Genomic DNA, 20,871 nt, shown 5'->3' with positions numbered 1-20,871 from the left:
TGACATGCTGGGAGATGGTATACCAGAGATTACAATGTTGAAACATAATTTACAGGTTGCAAGCTTTAAAGATAAGGTTATTCTGGGAGGACTGGTGTAGGACCCAGAATGGCAGTACTCTCACACAACCCCGAGCCTTTTGCATAACTTATTTTTCTATTTGTAGGGGAGAAAAGGGGCAGTCCACTTACAACTGAATTCATACAAGGAAACTTGAAATTGTACATGTTCTTTCAGTCTATAGCTTTATTAAGTGCATACTTTTAAATATTGTTTGTCAGTGAGAAGGTTCTATCTGGTGACAAATGTTTATATTTCTTATGGCTGCCTTGTAAAGATTCAAAAATGTACAATAATTAATTTCTTAATATGAAATAAGGAGTAAGATTTCTACAACTGGTATAGATTTTGATGTGAGTTGGTTTTTAAAATCTTATAAAAGATTAGTCACTTAAATAAAACCCTCCTTGCCTTTAAGCAAACCGTGTCACTGATTTTTCTTACCAGTGATGTGGGATCATCATTGTACATATCCTAGTAGCCAGCAGAAACAGTATAAGTAGAGGCTGTTTAATACATCTGACTATCTGAAATAATACTAAGATTGGAGGTTGGCTTTTCACAAAACTCCAACCCTCCTTCCTTTTGAAAAGTCATATAAGAAGATATTTCAGTAATGAGACACCATCTTTGTGAAAGCTTTATAGAAGTAGTTTCAGTACATGCAAAGAATAACTTTAAGCTACTGTTCCATATAGAAAGGTGGTTTAAAAAAAAAAAAAAAAAACAAACAAAAAAAAACCAACAAAACCACAGCATATAAGACACACAAAAACTGCATCAAGAAATAATACAAGCTAAACCTCTCAGTCATCTGAAAGCATAGAAGTCAGGGTTGTTTTCATGTCTCCAGGCCTCATTAACTGTTTCAATATTTTAAAACAGTGTAGTTTGACAAGAAAAAATAAAAATCAGGAGCAAAATTAAAATCAGTACTTACACGTAAATCAGAATTAAACATGACTGCTTCCCATTTTTATACTTAATACAATTAAAATTTTAATTGTTACAGTTTTTACTAAATTACATGTGCATCTTAAAAATTATCAAGTAGACCAAAATTTCCCAAATCAGTCTTATGTTTGAAGGTTCATCTTAGCGTGAACGTAATCTGAAAAGCTTGCACAGAGCTGCTACAGTGGAAAAGAGCCCTGGTGTTGAATTCTAGAAGCTTGAGAAATCTTTGCTTTAGTTTGAAAGACTGTTAAACTGAATCACCTACCAAAAAAGGCTTGTCAAATGCACATTACTTTTTTAAAAAAGTAGAAGCAAAATGCATGTATCAAATGCTTAGTATACTTCAAATAAAATACCTGCACTGTGATACTAGCTAATAACAGTAGTTGTAAGAGGTTTCATTAATTGTAGTAACCAATTTTTGTAACTAAAAGACAGATGGTGTAGTACAAAAGCAATGCTTAACTCTAGTGTCATGATGCTATTTAAAACAGCAGCAAGAAATTAAAAAGTTGCTCTGATTTGTCTGGAACCCAGCTACTCAAGATAGGGTTAGTTAAAATAAACTAATAACAATCCTCGAGGCCATGAAGTAAGAGTCCTAATATGGCTCCTCTGTTGTGGCATGAGTGACTCCACAGAAACCTGTTGCCTTGGAATGGCAGTTTTGGTCAGAACTCAAACAAGCCACTACTGTTTCATTAGCTTTCAGTTAAACATGATGTGTTAGTTTTTGCTTTGTTCATATACAGAAAAAAATTGGTAGGCTTTCAAAATAATGGACTGGTACTTTTGGCATGCAAAGTACTCATATTAAAACTCCTGGCCGTTGGATACCAGGCTAAATGCTGGTATTCATAAGTCTGTGGCCCTTGCTCTGGCCATTCCTACTGGGCATTTCAACATGAGTTTCAAAACACTTAACTGCCTTATGAAAGTCACATTCAAGATGGTCCCTCATCTCAGCAGGAGGTAATATACTGTGTTATAAATGTGATTCTCCTGTTCACTTGGAAACAGAAAACAAGGGAAGTCCTGAGCTACTGGGTCAAGAAAGACAATAAAATGTAATGGTTTGTTCAATGTATAGAGTGCACCCTTTCAAGTGCTATACAGAGCTCTCCTTTATATACACTCATAAAGTAGCAATAGTTACAGCCATCTCTGTCTAGGTACCAAGTGCTCGATGGAGTTTCTTTGCTCGCCTTCCCATAGCTGGAGAAAGTTTCTGAGATGGACGCACAGGCTGTGAGTTTTGTGCCATTAGGTAGTAATTTGATGTTGCATGTTGCCTGCAGAAGAACAAGACGACTGCCATTAGCAGCATGAAGTCAGTAAGGTTAATTAACTGGTTCTCACACAAATTGCTGGAAAACTGTTAGATGGGAGCAAGGAAGGTATCTGGGACCTGTACACTGTCACCGTATAACAGTTCTAAACATTAAAATATTTTGTTACTTTCAGTGAGCATAAGTGGCAGTAAAAATTAAGTACTGCAATACTTTAACTAGCAACAGGAGCATTTCTTGCAATATAACCCAATTCATTAAAATGAAAAAACATTAGAACCAATACATTAAGCTAACAACTATATACAGTTTGAGATCAAGGTTTGTTTCATCATGGAAAAGATGAAAAGGGAGCTGTAACACACGGCAATTGGATACCAGAACAAAGTCATATGCAAGACTGTAGGGGCACCTACAAAGAAAGTTCTTCACAGTTATTCCAGTAGGCAACCTACAAACCAGCCAGTGATGGAGCACACTGTATGCATCTATACATGCAGGAAAAGTGGACCAAATTGATTAGTGGAAGCAGCACACATCACTGTTTAAAGCTTCAGTCAAGCATTTTAAACTGCTCTCATTTTTCCTGAAAAGTTACAGCAATCAATGTCTTACACTTACCTTTGTTGCTAAAATAGGACACTGTATTCAGGATTTAATTTTCCCTTAACAACAGGAACACTTCCAACATAATGGGTGAAAATATTAATGTCACAATACAGATCTCAGTGAAGGTAATAGAGGCATTTACCTGGCAATGGTTCGATGAATTGACACTAGAAGTGATGTTTAGAAACTTACAGCAAAGCTTTCCTGCTCCCATCCATTTAAGTACAAATGCTGTGTTTAAAAATGCCAGCAATGCTGTTACTGTGATAGCAGGGTCCTAACTGCTAAGACAATGCTAAGGATGGAAAAGAAAGGCTGTAAAATTAGACAGCTCAGAGTGATAGTTTGTTCTGTCATGCTTTGTGATCTTCATTAGTAATCAGTGAGAGCTGAGGTCGAGTTACAATGACATTAGTACCAGTAGCTTTCTGGTCTGGGGTGAGAAAAGCTGCTGTTTGCATAGAAGCCCAACTTACGGTTTGTTGCAAACCCACAAGGTTTCACTAATACACAATGTAGAGGCCAAGTTTTACAACTGCCCAATGATCTGCTGTAGCAGAGACAGCCACAGTGAATATGAGAGAACCCTGTGGTTCCGCATAATAGTACTTTAAAGCAGCATGACTTACTAAACTTTTCTCTCTCCAAACAGCAGATTTTCTTACTACAGATGCATGCAGGTATAGACAGGGTAAGTGAACAACTACTTTACCTGGTTGATACTATCTTCAGTTACGAATGAGAGAAACTGTCATATCACTAACAGATGGGAGAATATTAGGAGTGAGATTTAGTGAACTTTCAATTTATATGATCATAAACTTAATACAAGATTTAACCTAGAGTTACCTAGAAATGGCTTCATTGGTAAAAATTTAATTTCTGGAATTATGTAGGATTTTAAGACCTTACTGCTTCATAGATAACAGTACTTAATGCTAAGCCCTCTAGAAGATTTTAGGTGCTTGACATTTAATTACTGGATGCTTGACAGAGAATCATCAAGTGTTTTAAGAGAGGTTTTAAAAGAGGTTTGGGGAATTGCCCCATGATAAGACTTCTGACCTTTAGTTTTTACTGTCTTATTCTGTTTAATTCAGAACGACATAACCTTTACAAACACAGCAGACTATACCACCTCATGGATTAACCAAGGTGTTGTATAAGATGCTTCTGGATCCTCTAAATTTTTGAGTTATGGGTACCATTGACTATTTGTTAATAATGCCAGCCAATAAAAGGATTTTCTTATAAATGTGCAAGGACATCAATGACAGTGTCATTGCAATGGGATTCCCCTCACCCTCCCCCAGCCTGGGTTGGCACTTCTTTTAAACAGAGAGGCAGGGAGGTACTTTTCTCACACAAGGTCAAAAGTAGGCTCTCTCTGGGAAAAATCTGACTTCCGTAGCAAGAAACCTGAAGGCAAGGAGACCGTTTAACAGGTTGTAGAAGCTGCAAGTCCAACTGCAGAGTTAATCTGCACAGGTTAGAATGAAAGGCTCCACTACATTACATCTGAGAAAGTTCTGCAACTATTTCTTATCCCAAGTTAGAGGGATCACTTAGCTTGCAATTGGCAATGTCCAAGTGGGAGGAAACCTATTGCTGAAAGTTGAGGGACAGTTAGCAGTATTTACCTCTCCTCTTGCACAATGGCATCATCAAATGCCTGGGAGATACGCTTCAATTGGCAAATCCCTGAGGAGACCAGCTCCAACTCACAGTCAAACTCTCTGCAAACAGAATGGTCATTACTAAAGATAAAACAGGACAGACTGACCAGGTGACACTACCCAAGCCTCTAGCCTTGCCGTAACAACTCTAGTTACCTCCAGACTTTACCCAGAGACGTTTAGGGCTGTAGCAATCCTGCTTTTAATTCCACTGACCAACTGCTTTACATCTCTATCATCCTCAAGACAGCCATCTTCCAATTCAAACACTGGGTTCAGATTCACAAGGCTTGGATTCAGCTTCTAGCTTTGACATTTCTCATGTGATTTTGACCAAAACAGAAACCTGTGTGTGCATTATGAAGTATTTCCCTAGCTCACAACCCTTGATCTAATTTGTGTTAAATCTTTGAGGCAAGAATCTCTCTACTGTCTCTCAAGAGTTCAACATAAGCAGAGCTATTCCAAGTACCTTTGCAATACAAATAGTATCTTCAGAAAAGTTAGAGGGAGGTGCAATGAGAGCACTTTTCTTTACCAGAATGGCATCAGCAAAGAACTCAAGAATGTGTTGTGTCTCTGATGAGGAGTGGTGCTGAGAAACATGGTGTAAACTTACCCAGTGGGCAAGTGATTTTTAAAAAGTTCTTGTCACAGCACAAAATTAAGTTTCATAGCATGGTTTGGGTTGGAAGGGACCCTAAAGATCATGTAGTTCCAAATCCCCTGCCATGGGCAGGGACACCTTCCACTAGAGCAGGTTGCCCAAAGCCCTGTCCAACCTGGCCTTGAACACTTCCAGAGAGGGGGCAGCCACCACCTCTCTGGACAACCGGTTCCAGTGTCTTACCACCCTCACAGTAAAGAATTTCCTCCTTATATCTAATCTAAATTTACCCCCTTTCAGTTTAAGACCATTAACCCTTGTCCTATCACTACACCCCCTGGATAAAGAGGCCTTCTCAATCTTTCCTGTAAGCCCCTTTTAAGGACTAGAAGGCTGCTGTAAGGTGTTCCCAGAGCCTTCTCTTCTCCAGGCTGAACCCCCCCAACTCTCTCAGCCTGGCCTCCAAGGGGAGCTGCTCCAGCCCCCCCAGCATCCTCGTGGCCTCCTCTGGACCCACTCGAGCAGGTCCATGTCCTTCTGATGTTGGGGGCCCCAGACCTGGACACAGCACTGCAGGGGAGGTCTCATGAGAGCAGAGGGGGACAATCTCCTCCCTCAACCTGCTGCCCACATTTCTCTTGATGCACCCCAGGGTATGGTTGGCTTTCTGAGCTGCAAGCATCCTTCTCCACAGGGCTGCTCTCAATCCACTCATCACCCAGCCTGTATTTGTGCTTGGGATTGCCTCAACCCATGTGCAGGACCCTGCACTTGGCCTTTTTGAACTTCATGAAGTTTGTACAAGCCCACCTCTCAAGCCTGTCAAGGTCCCTCTGAATGGCAATGTTTCAGCTTTATGTAGTGCTCAGTCCCTGTCTATACAGAGACCTGTAACTACTTTCTTAACTATTTGAACAGCATACCCGTCCAGGGGAGTAGGATAGCAACCTTCACATCTTGCCTTTCACCTTACAAGATACTCTAACCACAGTAATAAAAAAAAGGAATAATATTTACAAAAGAATGTCACTTACATTTTGCTGCTGGCAGGAGCTGGTGATGAATAAGGGCTTTTCAGTGCTGCTGCTCTTCTTGATCTCCGGAGAGATACAGCATCTTTACCAAGCCAGGATGAGAAACCCCTCCATTCACCATGTTCTGACACCCTTGTTGGCCCAAGCAAGGTTCTTTTGCTGGATCTTGAGGTGTCCTTGGAACTGGTTGCCAGAGTAATACTCTTCTTATGGCAAGGGGTTTGAGGTGTAGCACTTCTTTTCTTGGTAGAACTGGTTACACAGCTTCTGCTGATGGATTCAGCTGGAAAGGTCACCATCGAGTGTACTGGGCTTTGGCAAGACTTCTGTATTTTCTGAAAGAAGCATTAGACAAACATAGAATGCTAAATGAACTCAATCAGCCTTGAGTTTGGAACCAGAAAGACAAGGAACATTTGAGCTGAATCCCAAGCTTGCATTTTCGTATCAGGTTTAGTCTAGCATGAATGCTTCTCAACCTTCTTTACCTATTTGCATTGGAGGAGTCATTCGCTCCCCCAGTTCTTGGAACTTGTCAGGCAGTTCAGCAGGCATTGGAACAGAGCTCCTTCTACTCTTATGCAGGAAAGAGCTAGGCTCCCTAACATATAATTGATGCAGTTAAAATCAGAGGTCTCCACCAAAGGGAAGTACAAGCTCAAGTTCGCTACCCTGCTACCATCTAGCAGTTTTGTCAGTGCAAATTTAGATTGACTATAATGAAGAACATGCAAAAAAATAGTATGGGTACAGGAAAATGAGTAAAAAAAAAAAATCCAAAGCTCTACACATTTCTCAAAAATAATTTGCAAGCAATGGCAGTGTCTACCCACCTTCATCCTTGTGAAGGCTGCTCTGTTGTACATTATGAAATACAGTAGAGGAAAAGCACTTATTTACAAACAAAATAAAAGTTTTGATGAAACTATGTCTCATATTTCTTCTTTTCACCTTCCTCCCTCTACTGCCAGATCCCTAATTTGCCTGTCTATAATTTAGCAAGGATATTAAAGATTTTGAGACAACCATTACGGTGTGCAAGTGCATGGCACAGAATCTCAGGAATACAGCATTCTGTACAGAGGCCAGAAATCTTAGTACTAGAGTTGAATCAAAAACTAAACTCTATCCATGCTCCACTGCAAAGGCAAAGTACCTGGGACACTGTTCCAAAAGCATTTTTTGCTGTCCTTTTAATATTCTGAAGAGTTTGGCACTTTTGTTTTGCTTCCAGACTTTGCCAAGTTGGGGTCTTATGAAAATTCAACTCTACTTGCTTTAATGGTACTCGCTTCCTTAGAGACGTGCGGATGGTATTGAGAGAACTCGAAGAAGCCCTTCTCTTGAATTTTTCAGGTCCAGGGCTCTCATTCTCATCGAAGTCAGCTAGGAGCTGGTGTTTCCTCCAGGCCATTGTTGCCTTGACATTTTGGAGCACAGATACCATCTTGTTCCAGTTGTCAACCTTTTTTCTAGAACAATCAGCATGGTAGCAAGAATTAGACAGAGCAAGGTATAGATCAGTGTGAAAAAGGAAAAATTGAAATTGTTATACAATATATTCATTTACATTTGCCTGAAACAAGAAGATCAGAGCTGAGCAGACTTTTACTTGGAGGTGTGAAGGAGAACAGCATTGATTTCTACAGCTATTTAGGTCTGTTTATGTCCATGAAGAAGTCTTATACTGCATTTCTAGTACTGGACATCAGAGCTTGGTAGGCTGCGAGACTCAAGCTTGTGACATAGAATGCTCTGTAACTGCAAGCTTCTTGTTCGTGTCTCAGACTAAGGTCTCATATCCCAAATTTTTGCCTTCATTAATCAAAACAGCCTTCCACTGCCAGACAAATTTACACAGCTGCTATTGTCTCCTGCCTGAGTTGCTAGTTGAAGGCTCACATTTAAGTCACAGTTATGATTCTGGATACATAAACCCTGAAACAGACAGGATTGTTACTGTCAGAAGACATTGGTGGGAAGGGCTAAAATGCCTGTTATCTATATGATATATGACAATTTAAACATACATATATAGTTTAAATTCTTCATTTTCACTAGCTATTGTGCTAGGATACCACTACCGCATTACTTCTAAAAAACAATTAAAATGCAAATGTATTTTAGCAATGTGAATCAAGAGTGAATTAATTTTACCAGTACTTCATTGCGGATTACTGTTAGTGAAAAAAGCTGAGTGATCTCTACCATCATTATACCACATATTAGGAAAGCCTACTGATACTTGTTACTATCTCTGATCTCCCAAATTGTCTCTATCTCTCACAAGTGTCCTTATTTGCATCAGAAAGCGATATGGTTTATTGAAATCTTTTAATCCTGAAGGTGTTTGGGATATTAACACCTTTAATGCATTCCTGCATGTAGCAACAAGGAAAAGCTAGTTATTGGGCAACCAGTCAGTTCTCTTACTAGCTCACATCTTGTCCAGCTTCCATTTGATAAACTGCTAACTACTGTTGATTAACCGATGCTAGAAAAATATTACTCAGGTGAAACGCCCAGAAGGGAGTAGCTATCATTCCAGGGTTGCATTTATCTGTTTTTAAACTGGCATTGCACAATACAACATAGTGCTCCAGTTCATCTGGAACCCACAGCAAAGACTACAGGCCGCTTCTATGCCAGGCTTCTTAGATGTGCCTGGTGCAGTAATGTTACCCAAAAAGCAGATCCATGCCTGGCATGCAATAAACCAATCATAACACACTCAGGAGAGATACTGTACTTATTCAGGCCTGGGTGCTCAGTGGACTTTTCCACAAATCAAGTACAATAACAGCAGGTTTTGGTACTTCTTTTTACACAAAAAAACAGAGGTTAGTACCTTTCCAAACACGCCTATTAGATAGTGATAGGTTAACAATTAAAATACAATTACAATACGGCTTACATAATGCTTCTATAACTACACATGCTCAGGGGAAGGGTCTTAACCTGGGCAAGGGTCTTTTTGATCTGTGAGTGTGCTTTTAGTATTACAATGAAGGTAGTTCACTTTCAAGACACATTACAAGTTAGTTACACTACCAAGTTAATTAATAAATTGCTCACTTTGCCAGATGGTCAAATAATTCAGCCTTAACACAATTAACCCCTGCTATTCTCATTACGATTCAGTGATTTACCTATTTTCCAGAGTTTGGAGATCAAAACCTAGTCTTCCTGAATTCCTTATTGCTAATCAGGGTCATCTCGGCCATGATTCCCAGTCTTACTCGACCGATCTTTAAAGACACAGAATTGTCCCTATGTGTGCTGCAGCTATGGCTACCAGTAAATCTGATGTATACTAACTTATTGCCTATAGCCACCTGCATGCGTGAAGTTTACCCGATCGATTATTAACTATGGCCACCTGTAAATGTGAAGCATACTGTAGCAGTAACACGACCGTGACCCTAGAGCTCAGTCAGGCAGCTCACCCTGCCCAGGCTCTCGTGGCTAGTATCCCTGACGTGCGGAAACCAGACTCCACAATCTGATAGATTGTAAAGTAGGTATGTTTATTCAGCGCTGGGCACACAGGGGATAGCTCCTCCTATTCTGCGCAACGATATGGCACCATTGCCTTATATTTATAGAGCAAATGATTACATATCCATAATATTTCGCAATACGCCTATACATATGCATTACCTGTCCCCGCTTCGTATTATAATTAGCATTTCCATAATCTCCTCCCTATTGAGTCTGCGCAGTGCCTTCTGGTGGTGGTCGTGGGGTCTTTGGGGATGAAGTCAAGCGCCTCTTCCTCCTGTCCGCTCTGTGACCCCAGGCTTCGCGCAGACTCAGTCCCTTACTGGCTGTTGTCCAAACCGTAGGTCTAGTCCCAACCGGCTTTGTACTGATAAAGCCTAAAGACTCCATGCCTCAGCTCATCATGTTTTACAAACTATCTACTTTTTAGCAAATCATTAGGCAAACTCTTATCTCAACTATTTCCCTTGTCATCCCCTTACTCTTACCTCAACTATTTCCCTCGTCATCCCCTTCTTGCTATTCCCATATTAACCCTTACATCCCCTGTTCCTATCTAGGCCCTGTATCAATCCCCCCTTTTCTTATCATACTAAGTAAATTCTTTTACTTCAACAATTTTCCTGAATAATATAAAGCCTCATGCATAGCAGTTATCCTTTTAAACATTCTCCAGACCCATAAATATAACATGATGGTTAGTACTAATAAAATTCCTAAACTACCTAGTAGGATCACAATGGGGTGTATCATAGTGTTAAGAATCCCTGTTGCAGAAGGCGACCAGCCGAAAAGAGTATCCCACCAGTTATGACTTGCATCTTGTTTTGCTCTTTGCAAAACCCTGTTTATTTCTTTTGTATCATGGTGAACAGTGACTAAAGTTTTCTCTCCGTTTCTCTGAATTTCTCTCAAGATCCCTAGCAGGTCTTGGTGTTTAATCAATTGCCTTACTAATGTTAGGTTCATTCCAATAGGTGTAGGTGATAACTCGAGCTACCCTGTGATTTTAGATTTTATCAACTGGTGGGAAACCACTGGTGCCCAATATACAAAGTCACACCCAATGATCTTAACAAAGTTACAAATACAGAAATTAGAATGATTCCCAATGGGCAAAGTTACATTGTCATGATCTATCTCTACGAATACACAAGTGGTTCTTAAACATATACAGCCTTGACCAGTATATACAATCACCGTTTTTTTACTATTATCTGGGTGAATTTCGAAGTGGCAGATACTTTGCTCAGTGTCAAGGCATACGTCTTGGGCATCAATTGTATTACTTTCACAAATGAACCCCTGTTGTTCTCGGGTAATACAAGATTCCACATTTACAGTCTGCCATTTCTCATTCACCTTCCGGGCCCATGCTCTATGCTCTGAAGGATAGAGCACTGTGTCCTCATGATTCAACCCTAATGCAATGATGGGGTGGATTACATAAACTGTGGCATTACGTATAGTGAGCACAAAGGCAGTAGCTATGTTAGTAGTGGGGTCATAGGTAAAATTCACCATAGTCCACCACGATTGGAATCTCCTTTCAAAATTGGTGGCTTTGTCCCAAACCGCCTTTCGGATTTCAACTGGAAAAATTCCTTCATTCCCTTCCCTTATAATCAAGGCAGCGGTTGCCTGCATCCATAATTGTGCTTGTATACAACTAAAAGCTAAAGACACATTATCCTGAACCATACTAAGTGCATCTAGTATTAGTTTGTGGTCTTGGTCCTCATCCTTTTCCCAACTTGGCAATACTTTTGAGACTTGCCATTGACTAGTTCCCAATGCCAATAAAGATGACTGTAGAGGCTGCCTTAGCCTTGTTAAATCACTTGTTGCAGTTGCCAATTTGTTCATTAATACTTCTGAATCGATTCCATTCAAAACTCCCAATCCTGTTCCTAATACCCCAGTTAAATCTCTTTTCATCCTGCTCCTAAGGTGCATTTGTTTTTGTGACCACATCGTCCAGCCCTTGAAAGATGTTTTTAAGAAAGAAAGACAGGCTGGTTGAATTTCTGAGATATTAGTCTGTATTGTCAATTCGACACGCTTAAGAAACCATTCTGGGTTAAACAATAGTTGTTGTTGGCCCACATTCCTAATCATATATGGGCCAATTTCATAAATCTTGGGTTTTGGTTTTGTTTGGGGTTGAGTTGTTTGTGTTGTAAGGGGTTGAGCTGTTTGTGTTGTAAGGGGCCCCCTGGTCGTAGGAGGTACAGCGTGTATCTTAAAATTTATCATAAGGCCTCCCTCTATTTTAAGCTCTTGGCCATTATTAGCATTATTAGCCCAGAAACAACTGACCACAACAGTCTGTGTTAACATAAAATCATACCAACAATCTAATTTACCTGGGCGGACACATCCCTCTCGATGGCCCCCCTCAGAGGTTGATTCTATCAGAATTCCAGTTACCTTTTCGTGAGTCGTTCCATTAATCATTTGACACCCTATTTTGATTTCATCTCCTATGATTCTTTCGAGTATCCACTCTTCTTCCAATTTCTCCCATTTTGGTAACATATATGGATAGCCAGCATCTGTTCGCCAGGGACCCGGATAGCCAGCATCTGTTTGCCATAGGACTATAACTGCCAATTTACCAGTTATGCTTCTATCTTCATTTGTCAAGGCTTCGGACCAAGGCCATTCAGCACTTTCAGCCCTTTCCAATCTTTGGTTTACAATTATGATTACAAAAATAATTTTCTCAATTGACTTTCTAAAAGCTGGGTTATTAAATATTCTTGACCCCAATGTGCTCATTTTACTCGTGTAAGCTTTAGTTTTAGTTCATTATCACCTGCTATTGCCTTCCAGGAAGTTGTAGGGACCTTCTTGATCCGAGTATGGTGAATCCAGGAGTTGTGCTCTTTGATCTTAACTGCCGTAAAAGAAGTGAGAAGTACTTGGTATGGTCCTTCCCACTGTGGCTCCAGATTCTTTTCTGTAAGAGATTTTACATACACGTAATCTCCAGGTTGTATACCATGAATAGGTCCATCCAGACCTCTCCCTCGAGTACCAGTTACATGTTTTCTGATTTTATTGATCTGTTTCCCTAACGCCACCATGTAGGAGCTCATAATTTCCTCTCCAATTTGTGTAGATATTCCTCTCTGTACCCCATAAGGTTGTCCATATAAAATTTCAAAGGGGCTTAGCCCTTCCCTTGCCCTTGGCCTTGTCCGTATGCGTAAAAGGGCCAAGGGAAGGGACTGAGGCCATGCCAGGTTTGCTTCTTGCCCCAATTTTACAATTTGTTGTTTGATTAAGTGGTTCATCTTCTCCACTTGACCGCTCGACTGAGGGCGGTACGGGGTATGAAGCTGCCAATCTATACCCAAATGGTGGCTAATTTGTTGTACTATTTTTGAGACAAAGCGTGGTCCTCTATCTGAGGATATGATTGCCGGAACCCCAAATCGTGGTATTATTTCTTGTATCAGTACTTTAGTTACTTCCCGAGCCTTAGCTGTTCTAGTAGGGAATGCTTCTGGCCAGCCTGAAAAGGTATCAGTCAGTACCAACAAATATCGATACCCCCCTTTTCTTGGTAATTCTGTAAAATCTACTTGCCATTGTTGCCCAGGCCCGTTGCCCTTCCCAATCTGGGGAACGTTCTTGGGATTAGTCCGGAGGCAGATGTCGCATTGTCGAGTCACCTGCCTTACCGTGGTATACAAATTTCTGGCTACAATCTCTTTTATCAAATGACTATACAAAGCTTCTGCTCCCCAGTGTCTCTTCCTATGCTCCTCTCGTGTGAAATGCCATAGTAAACGAGAGGGGATAATTAACTTCCCCTGTGGGGTATAAGCCCACCCTTCCTTGTTATATGTCCCTTCCAAATCTGCAATAAGTTTCTGATCCTCCCTGGTATATTCTGGTTTACTTTCCAGGGAAATTTGCCTATCGGGAATAAGTGCTCCTTCCGTCTTTATCTCTATTTTGGCAGCCCGTTTTGCCTCCCTATCCACCAGCTCGTTTCCTTTTTCCAATTCAGAGTTCACCTTTTGGTGTGCTTTAATATGCATAATCGCCACCTTCTCAGGAAGTTGAACAGCTTCTAATAGTTTAAAAATTTCCTCCACATGTTTGATGTTTTTCCCTTGGGAGTTCAATAGTCCTCTTTCTTTCCAGATTGCTCCATGTGCATGCACAACTCCGAAAGCGTATTTGGAGTCCGTGTATATGTTTATGATCTTACCCTTGGCCAGTTCCAGGGCTCGAGTTAAAGCGATTATTTCTGCCTTTTTTGCAGAAGTATTTGCAGGCAGAGGTCCTGATTCTGTTACCTTTTGACTGGTGGTAACGGCATACCCCGCGTGTCGATTACCGTTCAGGACGTAACTGCTTCCGTCCGTGAACCAGTTCTCCTCATCCTTCATGGGGCTTTCCTTCAGGTCAGGGCGACTCGAGTATGTCGCCTCAATTGTTTCCAAGCAGTCATGGTGCACTGGTTCCCCCATGTTACCGCTGAGGAAAGAAGCTGGGTTGACAATATTAGTGACTATTATCTGTACATCATCTTGTTCTACTAGTGCAGCTTGGTATCTCAGAAATCTTTGTGGGGAGAGCCAATGCCCTCCCTTCGCTTCCAGGACTGCCGATACTGTATGGGACACATAGACAGTCATTTTCTGGCCCAGAGTGAACTTCCGAGCTTCCTGTATGTTCAGTATCAGGGCAGCAACCGCTCGCAGACACCCAGGCCACCCTTTTGCAGTCGCATCTAGTTGTTTAGAGAGGTAGGCGACAGCTCGTCAGTATGGACCTAGGTCTTGTGCCAGTATTCCCAGGGCAATGCCCTGCTTCTCATGAGAAAAGAGAAGAAACGGTTTACTCACATCTGGGAGTCCTAGAGCCGGGGCCGACATCAAAGCCTTCTTCAGTGAATCGAAGGCTCGCTCAGCCTCCTTATCCCATTCGAGGTGCGTCTGTTCGGTGTTCGTTAGCGCATACAGGGGCTTAACAAGCAGTCCATAATTATAAATCCATAGCCTGCACCACCCCGTCATTCCCAAGAAGGTCCTTAATTCTTTTACTGTCTGAGGTTTCGGGGTTTGACATATGGCCTCCTTACGGGACTGTCCCAAAATTCTTTGCCCCGCAGTGATCTCATAGCCCAGGTAGTTTACTTTACGTTGTATCACCTGGGCTTTCTTCTTAGAGACCCGATACCCCTGTAGTCCCAAAAAATTTAACAAGCTCACCGTCCACGTTGCACAGTCCTCTTCTGTCTCAGTAGCGATCAAAATGTCGTCCACGTACTGCAATAATTTTCCTTTTTTGGATGGGGCTTCCCAGGATTCCAAGTCCTTTGCAAGCTGGTTGCCAAAAAGAGTAGGGCTATTCTTGAACCCTTGTGGCAACACCGTCCAGGTGAGCTGGGTCTTTCGACCAGTTTTAGGATTTTCCCATTCGAATGCAAACAACTTTTGGCTGGCTTTATGGAGAGGAAGGCAAAAGAAGGCGTCCTTCAAATCTAAGACAGTAAACCAAATCAACTCTGGTGTTAATACAGTTAACAGGGTATATGGGTTTGCTACCACTGGGCGGAGATCTTCAACTATTCTATTCACAGCCCGTAAGTCCTGAACCACCCTATACGACCCATCAGGTTTCCGAACGGGCAGTATAGGGGTATTGAACTCAGACTCACACTCTTCTAGTAACCCTAATTGCAAAAATTTTTCTATTACTGGTCGGATTCCTTCCCTATCCTCCCTTTTTAAAGGATACTGCTTAATTCTCACCGGTCGTTGACCTTCCTTGATCCTAACCTCAATTGGTAGAGCGTTTTTCGCCCTTCCAGGTACATCGGTAGCCCAAACTCCCGGATATACTTGGTCTAAAATTTCCTCACTAATTTCTCCTCCTGACGAAAAACTAGTTAGAGTTAGACTCAGCACTTGAATGTATTGCTGATCTTTTACCTCCAAGGTGACTTCCCCTTTTTCAAAGATAATTTTTGCTTCCAGTTGTTCCAGCAAGTCCCTCCCCAGGAGAGCTTTTGGGGAGTTAGGCATATAAAGGAATTTATGAATTCCCCATTGCTTTCCCAATTTATACTCTAAAGGTTTACAAAAATACGCCTTTTCAGATTGGCCGGTCGCTCCCTTTACCATAACATAGTCGTCCCCCAGTGGTATTAAAGCTTGATTCAAAACCGAGTACGTTGCTCCTGTGTCTACCAAAAATTCTACTACTTCTTGTTCTCTCCCCAGCTTAAGTTTAACCAGTGGATCCGCCAGGGTAGATCCCCCAGGTCCCCGTCAGTCCTCTGTTACATTTGCTATTTTTACATTCATTGAAGCCTTCCCATTCTCCCTCCTATTCTTTGGACATTCCTTTTTCCAATGCCCGAAACCCTTGCACAAAGCACACTGATCCCGCCCCAGCCGCGGTCGTTGCCTGGCCGGTCTCTGAACCAGAGTGGCCATCAACTTCATCTGTCCTTGTCGACATTCTTCTTCCCTGTTGCTAAACACTTTCCACGCCTCCTCTAACAATACCTCCAGATTCCTACTTTCCGTAGGGCACAGCTTCTGAAGTTTTCGCCTTATGTCTCCTGTAGATTGGCCCATGAACAAGGAAACTAGTTGTTGTATTCCTACTTCTGATCCCGGATCCAACGGTGTATTACGGCGCATTACATCTCTCAGTCGATCCAAGAATTCGGATGGGGACTCGGAAGGACCCTGTTTCACTGCATATAAAGCTGACCAATTTATAGTTTTAGGGATCGCTCTTTCTATCCCCTTTGCAATCCATTCCCGATACGCCCGTAACCTTTCCATATGTGCCGATCTATTTGGTTCCCATTTCGGGTCTTGGAGAGGAAAATATTCTTTAACGTCTCCCCCGGTAATCTTATAATGATCCTCTGCCAAGTCTCCTGCTATTTTTAGAATCAATTGTTTCTCTGTTTCAGTCATATATTCTAATAGTAGCTGTACATCACTCCAATCCGGGTTATGCTGTTTTATAATGAATTGGAAGTGTTTAGCTACATCATGTGGATCGCGTCTATAGCTTTTTGCAATTCCCCTCCATGCTTCCAAATCAGCGGTGGTGAAGGGTACCCTAACCAACATTGTACCACCCTCCGGCCCCACGGCTTCCCGAAGGGGTGCCTGTAAAATACTTGTTGCGGTTTTTTGTCTAGTGTGGGCGGATATCGGACTATCGGGAGAGTCCGCCGTTCCTTCCGAGTCAGCATCCTGATTCTGTGTTCGGGGGGGAGGTTTAAACAAATCATCATCTAGTTCTGAGGTTTGGTGAACCTTATCTACCTTCGTACATCTCTGTCCAATGCTACATGATGAGCAACACCTCTTTAGCTTACCCCTACTTTCCTTACTTTCTCATTCAAGTGCGAGCACCATAGGGTCCTGTGGGGGTACTAACCCACAGTCCCTTTGCCACTCTGGGTGATTTCGCAAAGTGAAAAACATATCCGCGTATGATACCTCATCCCATTTTCCTTCTCTCCTTATAAACAACATAAGTTGTAACAGAGTGTTACATTAAGTGGCCATTTAGCGCCATCCTCTAGCTTATACAGCGGCCACCACTGATTGCAATATTTTACAAGAGTCCTTTTGCTTTCCGTGCCTCCGCTCCCTGCAATATCCTGCCAATGGGCGAGTATACAGCCGAGAGGGCTCTTTTTTAATACCCCTCCCTGAGTATTACCCATCTTGTTTTTGTAAAACACTCACTCCAAACGCTCACGCTTAACACGATCACCACACAGCATTCACTCACAATCTCACAATCTCACGGACGTCCACACACTTACAGCACTTTCATCAGGAGTAAAAAAAAACTCAACAGAACAAAGGCCTTTCAATCACTCTTGCCTGTGGCCGCCCTCTCGGCCAACAGGTCCCCGATTGGAGCCGGCGACCGCTCTATCGGTCTGTGGCAAGGTATAATTGCCCCCTAGACTCCCCTAACCCGCACGAATTCGCGCCTTTTCGGTGCACCTACCCAGGCCTTGGCTGCACGCCAGACGTCTCTGCGCGATTTACCAGCTGCCCCAGCCACGCGTACAACTTACAGGCTCCTATCCTTGAACATACCGTTTAGTCCGCGGCTTCAGGAAGTCCTTGTCTGCTCCCACGGTGAGCGGCTGGTAGCGGAGGCTCCTCCGAGGAAAGTGCTCGGGGCGCGCCTGGGAGAGTCCGCCCCGCAGTCGATCCCGCAGTCGAGCAGAGAGTCTCCTGGCTGGCTCGCCAAAACTGACGTGCGGAAACCAGACTCCACAATCTGATAGATTGTAAAGTAGGTATGTTTATTCAGCGCTGGGCACACAGGGGATAGCTCCTCCTATTCTGCGCAACGATATGGCACCATTGCCTTATATTTATAGAGCAAATGATTACATATCCATAATATTTCGCAATACACCTATACATATGCATTACCTGTCCCCGCTTCGTATTATAATTAGCATTTCCATAATCTCCTCCCAATTGAGTCTGCGCAGTGCCTTCTGGTGGTGGTCGTGGGGGTCTTTGGGGATGAAGTCAAGCGCCTCTTCCTCCTGTCCGCTCTGTGACCCCAGGCTTCGCGCAGACTCAGTCCCTTACTGGCTGTTGTCCAAACCGTAGGTCTAGTCCCAACCGGCTTTGTACTGATAAAGCCTAAAGACTCCATGCCTCAGCTCATCATGTTTTACAAACTATCTACTTTTTAGCAAATCATTAGGCAAACTCTTATCTCAACTATTTCCCTTGTCATCCCCTTACTCTTACCTCAACTATTTCCCTCGTCATCCCCTTCTTGCTATTCCCATATTAACCCTTACATCCCCTGTTCCTATCTAGGCCCTGTATCAATCCCCTGTTCTGGCAGCTGACAGCAGCGGCCTGCCTAACAGAATCGGTTCCGCCCCGCGGGAGGCTAGCACGGCGGCACAGGGCAAGCCCAGCCGCCACTGTTCTTCCGCCCGCCGGGGACGGCTGAAACAAGTGCGAAAGGCGGCGCCGAGGCCGGAGGAGACCGGCTCGGGCCGCCTTCCCGACCGCACCGCTCCAAGCAGCTGCTCGGGACCGTACTCACAACGACGGACGAGACCAGGCCCGATCTGCCGCCACCCCGCAGGAGCCTCCTCGCTTCTCCGCGCCGCGTTCGAACGACGCACCGCCCGCTCCGGCTCCCCGGATTGGCGCCGCGGCCGAGGCCCGCCCCCGTTGGCTGCGCCCCTCGCGCACGGGGCGGTGTTACACGGCTCGGCGCCTGCGCATCGGCTGCGACCTCTCCGCCGGGGAGCGGGGCCGGGCCGCGGCCTGCCTGCGCCGCCGGGCGCCGTGCCGAGGAGGGGACGGCTGTATGTCGCGACAGGCCATATATGCCCCCGTCTGCCGCAGCACAGCTGCAGGTGCTGTAGAGACGCTGATGGCAAGTGTGACCAAGCACGGCAGCACTGCTGTTCCCGCCTCCCCGTCCTTCCCCGCCCGCCCCCCCCCCCCCCCCTCCCCCCCCCCCCCCCCCCCCCCCGCCTCGGATTTAGTGCCGTTGCGGACCTGTGGACTAGATACGCAAGACAGAAGGAATAGCAAAAGGATGCATAGGCAGGGTTGCCCACTTGGGTATTGAAGCCACGGCTCCTGGTAATTATGAACCAACATCCTGGAAGATTTTTTATTTGGTTTCTTTCCCAGCTCCTGCAGCTCTTGCTGGAGAAGATGCCTGCGGTGACTGTACACTGTTCAGTGTTGTACTGTAAAACATTTTGGGATGTCCTGTGTAGCAAACTGGGCAGCACAGAAAGGCTAAGTCCAAAGAATGTGGCTTGTGTTAGGGCTGGGTTTTTTTTGTTTTGTTTTATTCACTTCTGGGTGTTGAGCAGTAGTTATGGGCAGTCAAGAAAGCTGTGGGTCGATTTCTTGCAACAGAAGAATACCCTAGAGGAAAACAAGACATGCAAAGCATTTATCTTTAAAACTCTTCTGCCTGAAGAATTGCTCTGCAAAGAGCTGTAGCAGCTTCTGTTATTTTTTTTCCAAAGGTTTGGTTTGGTTTCCCCTATCAGCTAGAGACACCTCCATAGGTGGAGTCATGGGGAAGCCAACCCAGTAACACTGCAGGATACCTCTTGAGTCCCACCATGGGCTTATAAACATACTTTCTGTAAGTTCCTAAGAGCTATGGTTTAAAAAAAGTTCCACATGATGATGTTTGTACCCCTTTGTATCCACACACTATAATATGGGTGAGTACAGCTCAATAAATACCCCTTATTAATAAACACATGTTTCTATGTGTTACAGCCCTATATCCTGTTCTGCTTTGTTTTGCTCTGCCCATTGGCTTTATGGCTTCCAGATGGTCGCAGATGTGTTATGCCTCTTCCCGCCCCATCTCCATAGGGAAAGTTTCAGGCTCTTCTCACTAGCCTGCATCTTGAGACACTGTATTTTAAGACTTGGTTTGGATCTTTGGACAGGCAAGATGGGGTCATTCATCTAAAGACCTTCTAAATGACTGACAGTTCTGCAAAACAAGGAGCTCTTTTGAAGGGGGGGATGGGGGAAGATGGGGGTACTGAAGAGGTGAAGTCAGGTGGTAATGAGGTCTACATGCTCAGTTTCTAAGGGTTATCTTGAGACCTGGAGGTTTGGATTGGCATTTTTCATGGAAAGGTGGGGAGGCATGGTGCTACTTGGACAGTGCATACAGCCAGAGCAATAATGTGTGACAGAAGAATGGTAGGGCAAAAGGGAAGCAGCAGGCTGAAGCTGAACTGGGCAGTCAGCTTGTCCTTTCCTGCCTGTTTATAAATTCAGAATTCATCTTCTTACAGTGCCTCTGTTATTTCCATCCATCTCAACTTTGTTACCCAAAAGAACATCATGTGCGAAGGAGGAAAGGTAGATTGATTGGAGATTGGCATTATGTACTTTTGAGTTGCATCTGCTTGTAGTCCTGTCAGCCAATAAGCCTTGATTTTGGAGTAGACCATAAGCAAATATCACGAGATTTTTTTTTTCCCAGTTTCATCCCCAAGAGCTAAGGACTGCTTTAGCAAGTAGACATGATAAGACTCATGCATTATAGAGGTGGGAAGTAAATACATTCTGAATTTTTGCCTCTCTGTGGAAATGCTAACA

The 20,871-nt window shown here is 43.4% G+C and overlaps 2 protein-coding genes across 6 annotated transcripts; both read right to left on the bottom strand.

Annotated features, from left to right (window-relative positions):
• Nucleotides 1-226: 226 nt before the first annotated feature.
• Nucleotides 227-18,909, bottom strand: PIMREG (PICALM interacting mitotic regulator). Of its 5 annotated transcripts, XM_042791625.1 has the most exons (7): nucleotides 18,821-18,909; nucleotides 17,839-18,025; nucleotides 12,552-12,695; nucleotides 7,389-7,704; nucleotides 6,233-6,567; nucleotides 4,556-4,651; nucleotides 227-2,309 (listed from the first exon to the last, which is right to left on the bottom strand). In XM_042791625.1, the coding sequence occupies exons 4-7, from the start codon at nucleotides 7,677-7,679 to the stop codon at nucleotides 2,186-2,188; spliced, it is 846 nt and encodes a 281-aa protein (XP_042647559.1). In that variant the 5' UTR covers nucleotides 7,680-7,704; nucleotides 12,552-12,695; nucleotides 17,839-18,025; nucleotides 18,821-18,909; the 3' UTR covers nucleotides 227-2,185. The 5 variants fall into 5 exon arrangements, with proteins under 5 accessions (XP_042647559.1, XP_042647563.1, XP_042647561.1 ...); XM_042791629.1 differs by lacking the exon at nucleotides 12,552-12,695; XM_042791627.1 differs by lacking the exon at nucleotides 17,839-18,025.
• On the bottom strand, nucleotides 12,511-14,220 carry LOC122153321 (protein NYNRIN-like). Its single transcript, XM_042791362.1, has 2 exons — nucleotides 14,047-14,220; nucleotides 12,511-13,794 (listed from the first exon to the last, which is right to left on the bottom strand). Exons 1-2 carry the CDS (start codon nucleotides 14,218-14,220, stop codon nucleotides 12,511-12,513), a joined length of 1,458 nt encoding a protein of 485 aa, XP_042647296.1.
• Nucleotides 18,910-20,871: the final 1,962 nt, after the last annotated feature.

Source organism: Tyto alba, unplaced genomic scaffold, assembly GCF_018691265.1.
Source record: "Tyto alba isolate M040663 unplaced genomic scaffold, T.alba_DEE_v4.0 Super-Scaffold_19, whole genome shotgun sequence".
Taxonomy (NCBI): domain Eukaryota; kingdom Metazoa; phylum Chordata; class Aves; order Strigiformes; family Tytonidae; genus Tyto; species Tyto alba.
Note: the sequence above shows the minus strand (reverse complement) of the source record. Positions and strands in the feature narration are given on the sequence as shown.

Coding starts and splice junctions, on each gene's coding strand:
- LOC122153321 (XM_042791362.1), bottom strand. CDS start 14,220: ATGGGGGAACCAGTGCACCATGACTGCTTGGAAACAATTGAGGCGACA. Junction 13,795..14,046: donor CCGTTACCACCAGTCAAAAG/GTAACAGAATCA, acceptor CTTCCTGAGAAG/GTGGCGATTATGCATATTAA.
- PIMREG (XM_042791628.1), bottom strand. CDS start 7,679: ATGGTATCTGTGCTCCAAAATGTCAAGGCAACAATGGCCTGGAGGAAA. Junction 4,652..6,232: donor GCTCCTGCCAGCAGCAAAAT/GTAAGTGACATT, acceptor TTCTGTTTGCAG/AGAGTTTGACTGTGAGTTGG. Junction 2,310..4,555: donor GCCATTGTGCAAGAGGAGAG/GTAAATACTGCT, acceptor GTTCTTCTGCAG/GCAACATGCAACATCAAATT.